General features: G+C 35.4%; 3 protein-coding genes across 6 annotated transcripts; 2 read left to right on the forward strand and 1 right to left on the reverse strand.

Annotated features, from left to right (window-relative positions):
- The first annotated feature begins 1112 nt into the window (after positions 1 to 1112).
- Positions 1113 to 5276, forward strand: LOC130729090 (probable alkaline/neutral invertase B). Of its 4 annotated transcripts, none has more exons than XM_057580716.1 (5): positions 1113 to 1403; positions 1870 to 2336; positions 2846 to 3277; positions 3582 to 4140; positions 4544 to 5275. In XM_057580716.1, the coding sequence occupies exons 2-5, from the start codon at positions 1896 to 1898 to the stop codon at positions 4837 to 4839; spliced, it is 1728 nt and encodes a 575-aa protein (XP_057436699.1). In that variant the 5' UTR covers positions 1113 to 1403; positions 1870 to 1895; the 3' UTR covers positions 4840 to 5275. The 4 variants fall into 4 exon arrangements, with proteins under 4 accessions (XP_057436699.1, XP_057436701.1, XP_057436702.1 ...); XM_057580718.1 differs by lacking the exon at positions 1113 to 1403 and adding an exon at positions 1419 to 1620 and having other exon boundaries at positions 4544 to 5276; XM_057580719.1 differs by lacking the exon at positions 1113 to 1403 and adding an exon at positions 1419 to 1574 and having other exon boundaries at positions 4544 to 5276.
- An 832-nt stretch (positions 5277 to 6108) lies between these two features.
- LOC130732413 (uncharacterized) lies at positions 6109 to 8546 on the forward strand. The gene is made up of 6 exons (XM_057584465.1): positions 6109 to 6430; positions 6856 to 7055; positions 7354 to 7494; positions 7580 to 7660; positions 7890 to 8014; positions 8121 to 8546. Exons 1-6 carry the CDS (start codon positions 6202 to 6204, stop codon positions 8167 to 8169), a joined length of 825 nt encoding a protein of 274 aa, XP_057440448.1. The 5' UTR covers positions 6109 to 6201; the 3' UTR covers positions 8170 to 8546.
- Positions 8547 to 9232: 686 nt separating this feature from the next.
- Positions 9233 to 13566, reverse strand: LOC130729091 (5'-methylthioadenosine nucleosidase). The gene is made up of 8 exons (XM_057580721.1): positions 13400 to 13566; positions 13245 to 13308; positions 12893 to 12984; positions 12341 to 12447; positions 11641 to 11715; positions 10762 to 10836; positions 9797 to 9889; positions 9233 to 9667 (listed from the first exon to the last, which is right to left on the reverse strand). The coding sequence occupies exons 1-8, from the start codon at positions 13473 to 13475 to the stop codon at positions 9470 to 9472; spliced, it is 780 nt and encodes a 259-aa protein (XP_057436704.1). The 5' UTR covers positions 13476 to 13566; the 3' UTR covers positions 9233 to 9469.
- Positions 13567 to 13924: the final 358 nt, after the last annotated feature.

The following is a 13924-nucleotide window of genomic DNA, read 5'->3' on the forward strand; positions in this document are numbered from 1 at the left end:
CAAAGGAATAAGAAGAAAAAAGAGAAAAAAGAGTGATATGATAGGTGATCTAACAAGAAATGCAGAGAGATATGTGAAGAAAAATGTGTGAAAAAAGATGAGAAAGTTAAGTGTGAAACTGAACGTATAAATGAAACTTTGGTGGAAAATATTTGGATTTACCCGCACCACAACATAGTGTAGAAAATATTTGGATTTAGTCCATAATATTTAAGAAGTTACCTAGTTTTAGTACACGTTGGTGGTCCGACTAACATGTCATTTGTCACCACGACTCTTATGTGTCACTGCCATATATATTTCCAATGAGGTTGACGTGAATTTTCTTTTTCTTTATTTCATTTCAATTCCACTGAAAATTAACTAATCGTTAAAAATAAAAATTATTAATAAAAATAAATAATAAATAATTTAATTATCATCTTCAACATTCAACATCTTCATCATCATCTTCAACATCTCATCATCTCAACCCCCACCCCCACCATCCAAACCACAACCTCCACCCTAACCACGACCACAACCTATGTTGAACCCCAAATGGAACCCTAACAAAGCCCAATCCCCACCTCACCTTCATTGTATTAGAACCCCCACCCCATAACAACAACCAACATACCCATAAGAAAAATATAGGTTAAATATATGAATTAATTTTTTTGGTTTGAATATATTTTTTGTCCTTGAAATAGATATTTGTTGTTCTATATATATTTATTTGATTTAGGCCTCTAATTTTAAAAGTTGCAACAATTTAGTGTTTGCTTGGTGACATAAGTGCATATGTGATTAGATTTTGAATTACGACAGAATGAATATGAAAGAGAGTTGGAGTTGGAGAGAGCATTTGTCGTTCAATTGACCGTAGAACCAAACACATCCTTAATCATTTTGATTGTGGTGTTAAATAATCCAAATCAAAAGAAAATAGAACTTAAATTATGATGAATATAAAAATTTGATTAGATATTCAATCATAATAATTTCTACAATTTTGGGGTCCAATCCAAATAAAAAAATGTAGAATTTAAACCCTTGAGTTGAATTATGATAAGACCAAACACATTTAATATGTGAATTTAGTTGGCAAAGTGTGTGTATGTATGGGTGAATGAGTGAGAGTGAGTGTGGCAATAAGAAAAGAGGCAGGCACGTACATAGCAGTATAGCACCATAATATCAGCCCCTCCGTACAAAAACCAAAACATGATGCATTCATTCACCATTCAACCAAAAAACACAAAAAGCCATTCTTCCTTCACAGATCGATCACAACGTCCTTCTTTGCTTTGCTTCGGTTCACGTGTTTCTTCTTTCTCTCTCTCTCTCTCTCTCTGCAACCCCAACTCTTGTTCACTACACAACAAAATAACTCTGTAATCCATTTCTCTTCATCTTCAGCGGTTAGTATATGATATCATGCATTCATATCTCTGTTCCTCAATTCATTTCAATATTCATTCATTCAATCTCACCCTTCCCATCCCATGCATCATCATAATTAATCTACGCCTGTGTTTCTCTCTGACTGAAACCAGCATGATTTGAAAACTCTGCACAGATTTGTATTTTCTGTACGTGCGTTTTTGGATTCTAACATTCACATGGTTTTGTCACGTTGTAAGCCATCAACAGCGATGTTCAATAGTCTCCTCTGCATTTCCACTGTTCCTCATCAATTAAACCCGAATCATAATGCTTTCTTTTTTTGTTATGATTTTTATCAATTTTTTGTTTGTTGGTGTTCATAATCCTTGCCTGCTATCATTTTTGGAATTTCGGGTAAAAGAGTGATGCACCAGTTTTGAAATATTAGCTTTATGTTCATTTATGTGATAAACTTTATCAAACCCTTCTATATATGTGCAGGATTGCAAGTGCTGAGATTTAGGAAGATGTCGTCGTCTTCCTTTCCGGTGGATTGGTCTCATCAAAATGGAAATTCTAGGAATCCAGAAGACACACTATGTTCTGTGGCAGAAGTTGAGGAGTTTGATTTCTCCAAAGCATTAGATAAGCCAAGGCTTTTGAATATAGAGAGACAGAGGTCATGTGATGAAAGATCAATGAGTGAACTATCCATAGGCTTTTCTCCGCGTCAATTGTCCACTAAACCTGACAACTATTATCGCCTTCCCGACCATCTTGACAACTCATTTTTTCTTCTGCCAAAATCAGGTCTTAATACTCCAAGATCACTCATATTGGATCCACATCCATTGATAGTGTCTGAAGCTTGGGAAGCTCTCAGGCGTTCCTTAGTATATTTTCGCGGTCAGCCAGTTGGGACAATTGCTGCCTTGGATAATTCTGATGAGAAGCTTAATTATGATCAGGTACCATGCTTTAATCATGTCCAAAGTAACTGTTTCTTCTATGTCCTTTTTTAGTGGGGATTTGGGGTTGGCACAATTTCATAACACACTTGAATTTTGGTTATACTTTATGGCCTAAGGTTTTGTATGAATCTATACTTATAATTCTAGTGATATGAATTAAATCCACCAATCCCGCTACACAATCTAGATTATTAACATGTTTGGTTCGAAAGTGAAATGTTTTAGAATCTGTGTTAGAAGTCTCACATTAGCTAGAGATACGGCCAAACAAGTGTTTATAAAGGGTAGAACAATTATCAACTCTTGAGCTAGCTTTTGGGTTGAGTTAAGTTTCCCAATTTCTAATATGGTCAAAAGCTTAAGTCTTAGCTTCTAAGTGAACTTGTATTGGATTATGTGAAAATCATGAAACCAAACATTCACGAAGTGAACTTGTATTGAATTATCTGCTATTTTGAGTTTGCTACTGCGGTCTAATCTATCTAAGGTATTAAATTTGTGTATAGGTGTTTATAAGAGACTTTGTGCCGAGTGCTTTGGCTTTTCTGATGCATGGGGAACCAGATATTGTTAAAAACTTTATTCTAAAGACCCTTCGCCTTCAATCATGGGAGAAAAAGATTGACAGGTTCCATCTAGCGGAAGGGGTAATGCCTGCTAGTTTTAAAGTATACCATGATCCAGTCAGAAACCATGAAACCCTGATAGCAGATTTTGGTGAAAGTGCAATAGGAAGGGTTGCTCCTGTTGATTCTGGATTTTGGTGGATTATCTTACTCCGTGCATACACAAAGTCTACAGGAGACTCTTCTTTGGCTGAACGGCCTGAGTGTCAAAAGGGTATGCGCTTGATTCTAAGTTTATGCCTGTCAGAGGGGTTTGACACATTTCCAACGTTACTATGCGCTGATGGATGTTGTATGATTGATCGTAGAATGGTGAGTTTTCTTAAATTTATGATACCCTCATTTTTACATTGTTTACTGTCTTTAATCTAGGCCCTAATTGTTGGATAAGATGATTGTTCCATTCCAGGTTTTTCCAATTTCATAGATTTATCATTTAATCCTGCATACAAAGTAAAGAGATAATCTGTTTCTATGCAAGTGCCAACTGAATAATAATTCATGAGTGAATAGAATGACTATATGACAGAATACAGTAATTCTAAATGTATGTACTTTTATTCCTAGTGGTTGATTTATCCAATTCTTACTTTCAATTATTTATTTGTGAATTCAGGGTGTTTATGGGTATCCAATAGAAATTCAAGCATTGTTCTTCATGGCTTTAAGATGTGCGTTGCAATTGCTTAAGCCAGATGCTGAAGGGAAAGAGTTCATGGAACGGATTGTCAAACGCTTGCATGCCTTGAGCTACCATATGAGAAGCTACTTTTGGTTGGATTTGAAGCAACTCAATGATGTTTATCGCTTCAAAACAGAAGAGTACTCACATACTGCAGTCAACAAGTTTAATGTCATTCCTGATTCTTTACCAGATTGGGTTTTTGATTTCATGCCTCATCATGGTGGATACTTTGTAGGGAATGTCAGCCCTGCTAGGATGGATTTCCGCTGGTTTTGTCTGGGCAATTGCATTGCAATTCTGTCTTCCTTGGCAACTCCTGAGCAGTCAGTTGCAATCATGGACCTAATAGAATCACGGTGGGAAGAGTTAATTGGGGACATGCCTGTCAAAGTTTGTTATCCAGCCATTGAAAGCCATGAATGGAGGATCGTAACAGGATGTGACCCTAAAAATACTAGATGGAGTTACCACAATGGTGGATCTTGGCCAGGTACTTCTATCCTAAGCTACCATTCTTAATTTCAAGCAATATAGGAAACATTACATCCTAGTTCTAAACTAAGTACATTTATACAGAGCTAAAAGCAGTAGTGCCTGTTGGAGAGTTTATAAGTGCATGTAATTAGGCACTGGATTCAGATACTTTTAGAGGTCTATTCAAATGAGGTCTTTGTCTTTCTGAATAGGGTGTTTGCTAATTGATGCCTTAAGGACATAGAATTAGAAACTGTCTATAATACACAGGGAACTTATAGAGCCTTATTTTTCATTCAATAGTTATTATTTTTAAGATCTTAACCACGATCTTAAGGGTACTAGTTATATGATGCTATTCATTTGCATTAGTTTCCTTCCTAAGTTCATGTGGGATACATTTATTGTTGTGATTACAGTTCTTTTATGGCTTCTGTCTGCGGCCTCCATCAAGACGGGACGGCCCCAAATTGCAAGACGTGCCCTTCACATTGCTGAGACCAGATTGGTAAAGGACAATTGGCCTGAATATTATGATGGAACTCTTGGTCGATACGTTGGGAAGCAGGCGCGTAAATTCCAAACATGGTCTATTGCTGGTTACCTGGTGGCTAGGATGATGCTGGATGATCCATCACATTTAGGTATTGTAGCACTGGAAGATGACAAACAGCTAAAGCCTTTACTCAAGAGATCAAATTCATGGACTTTGTGAATATGTTTTGGGAAAAAAAAGACAAAGTGAGGAATGGAATGGAAGAAGAGCAAGGTGGAGGCAAACACCTAAGTGAAGCTTACCATGTTTGATTTCATTTGTCAAGTATTTACATATTTCTTCTGTGGAATGATATGTCTAGCATCTGCATAGTTTTAGGATTCTTAACAACAAATTGTTATATGCAAAAGGTGAGGCTATGGTTAGTTCTTTGGAACTACGTGATATGCATCCAGTAGACCCAGGTGCTATAATTCAGTTGAGATTATGAAGGCATTAAACATGGAATGTATTAACTTGATCTGGCTTTACCACATTGCAGATGTGGTTAAAATTACAGGATAATCATGCATTCCTCTGTCTTCCCTTTTCATACTAAGGAGCAGATGTGCATTAGTATAATTTTCACTTTTAGCCAATACCTTACAATCATTAGCATTTGCTGCATTTAATTACATTATAAAAGATAAGTATTTCCTCTCAACAAAACCATTAAAACTAGGAGAATGCATATAACAAACACAAGTTTCCCAGCATTAACCGTTTGTTTTAAACATATTGTCTTACTCTTATGAAATGAGAGATGAGGGAAAAACTAAGGAAAGTGATTGAATTCTCATTGAATGATAGCTGCATTACACTCCTCTATTGAGTGAGAATCTACTCTTTTGTAGCTGTGTCTTCATTCAACTGTCTCTCCTAATCTGTTGCTTAGTTCAATTTCCCCTCCTATATTTGTCTATAAGACCCCCTTTCGCGCAAGCTTGAGGTTGATATATTTAGCTTGGAAACTAAGGTACAAAAAGCAGTGGGAATCAATATCTTTATTGCATGTTTGGACCAGTTTAATAATTGATTTTAATATAAAATGAAATTTGTTGGGTACTATGAAATTTCATTGTGAAATTCCACAATTGGTTATATCAACATAATTCAGATGTAGTTCTTTATTGCGAAAGGAAATATTAGAACACTCAAAAATTGATTATGAAACTGATTAAGAATATGGAAGTAGAACCAATCACACCCTTGTTAAACGTGTTAAATCAATGTAACTCACAAATCACAAGAAGTAATATCTAAAATATATTTATTTTTAAAATATCATTCTTAAATATACATTTACATCGAATTCTAAAAGGAAATATACTTGGAAAATTGTTTTGATACCAAAGTGTGTTCTAATTTTTTAATATATTTATTTTAAAAATAAATAACAGTAATATTATTATTTGTTGGCATGAGATTTTGAATATTTAAGATGAGAGGTTTCGTAATCCGTTGTTGAATTGCGAACGCCACAATCAATCGTTAATTAAGGCGGAGGGAAGCAGAGGAAGAAGAAGAAGAAGAAATAGAAAGATGATGACGGGTGACAAGAAAAAGCCGATCCACGCCATCACCACATGGGTGCGGCGGCAGCCACCGAAGGTCAAGGCCTTTCTCGCCGTCGTTTCTGGCATGGCGGCTTTGGTGGTTCTCCGCTTCATTGTTCACGACCACGACAACCTCTTCGTAGCCGCTGAGGCTGTCCACTCCCTTGGAATTTCTCTTCTCATCTACAAGCTCATCAAAGAGAAGACATGTGCCGGTACGTAAAATTCATCATTCAATTCGCTTCATGCATATTTCAGATGGAATATGATATATATATCCCTGCAATTTCACCTATAATTGATATGGTGAAAATGTTGAATTGTGTGGAGATTGTTTCTTTCTTGCATGCATGTAGAAAATGTTGAAACACTGTTTTGCACTTTCACCTATAATTGATCTATTATTATTATTATTATTATTATTATTATTATTATTATTAATAATGTGCTTGTTTCATGATGAATTTGTTGAACTATGTATGGCATTGTTTGGCTGGTTTTGATTTCCTCTTTTTCCTTGACAATTGTTGGTGAATTAAAAAAGAGGCATAGAATATGATATATCTTAAATAGAGACAATTGAAGGGTGTGATACCAAATTTCTGAATCATTATTATCTAAAAAAAATTATTATGTGCAGGATTGTCCCTAAAATCCCAGGAATTAACAGCTATGTTTCTAGCTGTCAGGCTGTACTGCAGTTTTGTCATGGAATATGATATACACACTTTGCTTGATTTGTCTACTTTGGCAACAACATTGTGGGTTATATACATGATTCGTTTTAATTTGAAGTCTAGTTACATGGAGGAGAAGGACAACTTTGCAATATACTATGTGGTAAGCACCCTATCATCTCATTCTAAAATTTAAGCTCCAATTTTCAAACGAAGCCGACATTTATCAAGACTGTTGTACTAGAGCTGTCAATTTTTATCCTTGCTACATCATTTGTGCAAAGAAAAAAGCCCTGGCATCTTATAGAAGCTACTGTAGAGTGTAGGTGATATTTGAATGTGGTTTTTCTTTAACTTAACTTTAAGGATTTTTATTTATTCCTCTTTTGAATGAATTTGCATTGCCACTTACTGACAATTACTTGTGTATTGACCTACTCTATTTATGAAATTGAATGCAGGTGGCACCCTGTGCTGTCTTAGCCTTGTTTATTCATCCATCAACTTCTCATCATTTATTGAACAGAATTTTTTGGGCGTTCTGTGTTTATCTGGAAGCCGTGTCAGTGCTACCCCAATTGCGAGTCATGCAGAACACCCAAGTAAATAAAATTCCTATGTACAAATTACATACAGGATCAAATTCTACACCATTCCTTCCTAATTCATTTCAATTTATAATTTCAGATTGTTGAGCCATTCACAGCACATTATGTATTTGCATTGGGTGTTGCAAGATTCCTGAGCTGTGCTCATTGGGTTCTTCAGGTATGATCCTTTCACCCAAACTCGTATTTCATTAGTCAGCTCATTGGTATTTTGCGTCTGTCTGAGTTTTCTTTTGAATTTTTATATGTTGATTTTTAAATTTACATCCAGTTACATAGTCAGGGAGAGGGTTCCGAGTTTGATGTTCATAGCACATTTCTATAGTAGCGCAATTTTATTGGATACATAAAATGCTGGTCTCCTACTAAATTAACATTTCCTGCAACAGGTGTTAGATAGTCGTGGACATTTGTTGGTTGCCTTGGGGTATGGTTTATGGCCTTCAATGGTTCTTATCTCAGAAATTGTACAGACTTTTATATTAGCAGATTTCTGTTACTATTATGTCAAAAGGTTAGTTTATAATTCTTTCGCCTTTTGGCTCTTTCTTGCTTTCCTGATGGTATCTCAAGAACTTTCCAGCATGATTCTTACCCTTATGATACTTAATTTGTTGCAGTGTTTTCGGGGGACAGCTTGTTCTCCGTCTTCCCTCTGGAGTGGTGTGATTGAAGATTCAGTTCAGTCATTTAAATTAACTTAATCAAGCAATTTGGTCAACGTTGCAGTCAATCTTGTGATGACAAAGTTTGGCTCCTTGGAAGATGCTGGTTCTCTGTAAATTTTGGGATGAAGGAAAGACTATATATTTTTGTTTTAAGTTATAGTATTTGTAGTTGGAGATGCTGTCTCTTTTACAAAGACTCTCTTAATTCAGTTCTTCAAATAACTATTCCACGTGCTCAAGTTCTAACCAAAAAATTATCCGTGTAGTCGTATGTAAAGTAGCATTGCTTGAGCCTCTGTGGGACTCATCCGCAAGTTGTTTGAAAGGATTATGTCTAACATAACATTTATTTTATGGTTTTGTTTTGCCAAAGTCCAAAATCAGCATTTGAGTTTTATATCACGAATATGGCACCATGGACCATGGTAATAATGCACATTGCATTCAAATTTGATTCAAAGTAGGAGAAACATACAATTTTAGTCAGGCACCTAGGTTCCTGGCAAGAAATAGAATTCTTAAAAGTAATCTAAGGTCACAAGGCCCATCAGAGAATTGGCGTATCCAATCGAGAGCTCCTCTGGTTGCAGCTTGTTAATCCCTTGTTCTGGAATTCAACTAGAGCCTTTAACTTGTAACCGAACCCTTTAGTGTTGCGTTCAACACAATGATACTTGTTTTTGAAATAGAATATGACTGTGCACACTTGCAATTTCTTACTCATGTTCATATTGATACGAACAAGTATACATGAATGCAAGTGTATACATTTGCATGTTAGGACATTTTTCTACACCTAGAGAAAAAAATCCCATGAATAGCTTCTGTAAGTGTCATAATTGTCTCTCTAGAGGAAAAGAAAAGATGATCCAAACATGCTTACACGTTTGTAAGTGTTAACATTCGCAAGTGTACACAAGAGTGAGGGTTAGGCCACTCCTTTTCCATGAATTTTGACAGGGCATAAATATTAAATACAACTTGAACTTGTAGGCAAATTTACTTTAGTGTCCAAACATAAAATAAATTGAAGCAACCATAAACTGAGACTGAGACACTTAATATTATTAAAATGAAGTTCTCAATCATTTCAAAATCATGTAGAACTCTCAGGCAATTATAAACCAGTACTTTATGGAGTTTACTGAAGGAAGTGGTCATTGTACATGTATACAATGAATGACACAAACAATCATTTTTGGTGTACGAGTTCCGATTTTTGCTTAAATCTCACAAATTCCAATCTGTTATGGTAGTGTACAATTGAGTCTAGCATTGCATATAACAAATTGGAAAGGTTGTCAAAGTTCAGATACGCACTTCCCATTAATAAAACTAATAACTTTTTCGACAGCCACATCAAGTGCAGCAGTTACAGAAGCCAAATTCTGCAGGAATTCTTCTGCAGTTGGTTTATCACCATCAACGATATCAGTCACAGCTTTTATAAAAATTGCAGGAACTTTCAGAAGCTCTGCAACATAGGCAACAGCTGCTCCCTGCAGAAAAAAAAGGTGAAACATGGATGGAGACATGGAGTTAAGCCAACATCTATATTCAACAAAGGGAAACTCAAACTATGAGCCTGCAAGTTGCGTAGGCTTATGCAATTAAGCTGGTATGAGTACCTCCATATCTTTAACGGTGGCATCATTTGCAAGTATTGATGATTCATCCTGCTCTGTCGTATCTAAAGAGTCACCAGTAGACAATCTAGCCACCTGAAATAAGCACACGAAGTGTTTTAAGATTCAACTTTTGTTTGACTAATTTAAACAATGAAAGAATTATTAGGCACCGGATAAAGAAAAGAAAAATATATCTTCAATGTGTTAGACATGCAAAATGAAACATCACATTGCTTATAAGTAAGATTCATACCCTGTTGTAAATGAGCAACTACTACCATGATTATGATCTAGCGTAAAGCTGTTTATTCATTTACAAGATTATGACATCCATGCAAAGGCAGCAATAAATTTGTAACATCTTCATAAACTACTTGGTAAGTGGTAACATCAGAGAATTGTAAATTCTATTCCGTTCAATTCACTCAATAAATTGGGTATGCATTCAAACTATGCAAAAATGGAACTGCCTCCCTTCAAGTACAGAAATCAAGATAGTAAGTATTAACAGCAAGAGTTATATGTACTATTGACCTGTCAATAGTAACAGTCAAGATCTGGTTGCTTAAGATGTCAGTAAGAAAACTATTCATAGATGAAGAAAATATCCTGGTCAAAGTGTCAAGCCAAGAAAATAGTAAAAAATAGGAAGGTAATTTTGTGCTCAAAGGCACACATTGAATGTGCAATACTTCAATACAGTTAATCTGATTTAACAATAGCATCTAATTTGTGTGAGAGGAGGTTTAAGTTACATAGGTGTAAGAGTTTAACATATATCTACCATTCAATTCAGAGTTATATCCAATAGAATATAGATCATATGGATAAAATTTACATTAATCCCTCCCCATACAGACATTATTAATGTACGTACGTAACATGTTCAAGCAAAGATGGCAGTAGAAGCATGATTTGGAGCATTTATTAACTTTGATATACACAATTTAGTAGATGGAAATCACCTTCAGATCAAGTTCCTTGGTAAGGTTGGGTGTTTCAAAGGCTTTACGTAAACCAACTCCATACAGATCAAAAACCTGTAAAAGACAACATATATATCCATGTTAACATCAAAACTTCTACGTCACTACATTGCAAGCATCAAGCAGTTTTTGGCACATAAGTTCACCCCCCCCCCCAGACGGATTAAATATGTACCTGTTTAAGAATAATGTGCAGACTTATTAATTCAATTACAAAATAAACACACACATATATATATATTAAGTATTTAACATTCATTTCACTAGTGAAGGATCTTAAAGAAGAATACGGTAAATCATAATGGCAACAATCTTCTTAGGAAGCTTCCTAACTAGTACAATTGCAAGATCTAAAAGAAAAAAAATACAAATAGTCCGCTTGATTACTTGACAACACAACTCAGTATAGCCTTCAAAACAAAACTTCCAGTAATGCATGACATTGACATAAAAAGGTCAACCACCTTAATGTTACTCTTTCTCATTTCTCTCTAATGTTCTATGTTCAATGGAGCAACTAAAGCAAGATTAGGTCAATCCATTTTCTTAGATCAAGGAATGATATTGCTGGAAGGAAAGAGGAGATAAATGGAAAAGAAAGATAAAGTGTAGATAAAACAAAAACCAAAACTAGAGAAAGGATACCTTTTCTTATACCCCCTTTCCCACTCCTTCCCAAAAACATACATTCCACAATAAATTATACCAACAAGGCAACAACAACAACAATAGATTATTCCATTTTTCACAGTTCTATCTTATATACAAAATTGTTATAGTTAATTGCATTTCAAGTAGAGAAGAGAGCAAAAGAAAAAAAAAATCAAGAGCCACAAAGAGGAATAACACAACACTTACAGGTATGGGTATTCTTCTGTCATGAAAAGCACAATCTGATACAATGAAAATATCACCAACACTAGCTCCTTTGGCCTGAAACAAAAAATTCCAGGAATGAGCACTAAATAGAAAAACATGTTAATGCATATATCTGCATCGGAATATTTCCAGCCGCATACATAACCATGAGAAGATTTTAATTTACTATAAAAAATACTATTTTGATACACGTACATCTATCATAGAAGACGAATACCATAACTTTGTCATCAATAAATGACAATAATGTTCTCAATCCTCTCAAGCTAGTTATAGTTTCAATTCAATCCAATTCTTGATTAAAACTCGATTTGCATATAAAAATGTAAGATATAAAATCTAAGGCCAATTATTGATTATAATTTATAAATAATGCTTTCGATTAATAGGTTTTATCTCTTTTCATGTAAGTTAATTACAGAAGGTTTTTAAGAAGTGTAAAAGACATCATTTAACATGTTTATTAAGTTTATGAAAAAATTTACATCCACCAGTTTATGTAAAAGGAAAATATGTATCAGATCATAAGCATCAATTATTGCAAAATGAATAGGACAACAGTTTCACAGGAAAGAGGACCAAAGGTAGCTAGGAATAACACAAAATATAGATATTTTGGAGTAGAAAACAAGGAAATGTAACAATATTGACAGGAAAGAGGGACAAAGACAGTGCTTACCTTGAAGCCACCAGCAGTGCCTGCATTAATGATCAAGTCGGGTTGCAATGCTTGAATAGCAGCATATGTTACAAGAGCAGATGATATCGTTCCTACACTATCAACCCCTGAAAGAAAAGGGCCAGGACTCGTCAAATTAGAGTTTTCAAACAAAACAACATCATCACTTTGTTTATGTTCCTTGCAGACGTGTAGAGGGGGCATGTTAACTAGTTATGCTAACAGCTAGACATTCATACCACTGTCCATGTAACACAATCTAGAAATGAAGAAAGTCTAGGATCGATCAGCAAAGACGCTGCTGGAATAGAATGGATCAGAATGCCCTGTTTTATATTTTGTTGTAACAGTGTGGATTGGCTAAGCACTTAGCAAAACATTCACTATTCCCACCTTATATCACATTTCTTCCAAACAATCAGATTCATCATAAACCTATTGAAAAACGGCTACTCTTGTAAAAAAAAGTGAAAACTACCAATCACTTTTTACTTTGTTTGTTGTATACGGATTTTAGCACGAAATAAATTGTAAAGAATTAAACATCCTTACCCAAAGTTGGATCTTTTCCAGGCCAGATCAAGTTTATATTGAGATCTTTGTAAGTGCCATGATACCGGACCCACGGTACCCCTTGCGGAAACCTACACCATTATGTATACACACATCAATCAATGTAAATACATGAAAATGAAAAGCATCACATCACAAGTCCATTTTGCTCAACCCCACCAACCAACCCCACAAAATAAAAATTCCTAGATGTTGCTCAAACTCAAAATTAATTATCAAGCAGCATAGCATTAGCATAAATTTGTATTCCTTGTTCCAAATGAGAGTGAGTGATGATAAACCCTAAGAAAAATAAAATTAGGAGAGATGATGAGAGCAGAGAGACACTGACGGAGAGTGAGGATCTTCAGTGAGGTGAAACTTATTGACAACAGGAAGCGCCTCCGTCTGCATAGCTGTTAATCAAAAGCAACGATAACACAATCAAAGGAAAATACAAACAACACAAAGACAGAAGAGACATTGATAATATGATAAGGTACGTACCAATGATGATGAGGATGTTGGTAATGGGGCGTTGAGGTTCGGCAACGATAGCTTCTTGTCCCTCTGGCGCGGCCATTGCAGCAGCAGCAGTCTCTTGCAGATTCCTGTGTGACTTTGCACCTATTTCGTCGGAATACCAATTTGCTTTGAAATTGAAATATCAACAATCCTGGAGTTAGTGGAGTACCATCATATATATATATATCAGTGTTATTAACCGGTCCGACCGGGAACCGGACTAGCAACCAGTTTGAGCTGCGAACCGGAATGAACCGACCGGGTTTTCAAATAACCGGTGAGCTTTGTTTCATACGGTCTGTTTGGTGGATAAGATAAGGAAGGACAGGATATGATAGTAATCTTATCATGTTGTTATCTAGTGTTTGTTGCATCAGCAGGATATGAAAACACTATCATGTCTCTTATCTTATCTTGTCCATCATGGGTAAAAGTTATCCTGAGAGGGAGCTAGGATAGAACTTATCCTGACAGGATAGGATAATAGTTATATATTCTTTTTTGATT

This window comes from Lotus japonicus, chromosome 1 (assembly GCF_012489685.1).
Source record: "Lotus japonicus ecotype B-129 chromosome 1, LjGifu_v1.2".
Classification (NCBI taxonomy): domain Eukaryota; kingdom Viridiplantae; phylum Streptophyta; class Magnoliopsida; order Fabales; family Fabaceae; genus Lotus; species Lotus japonicus.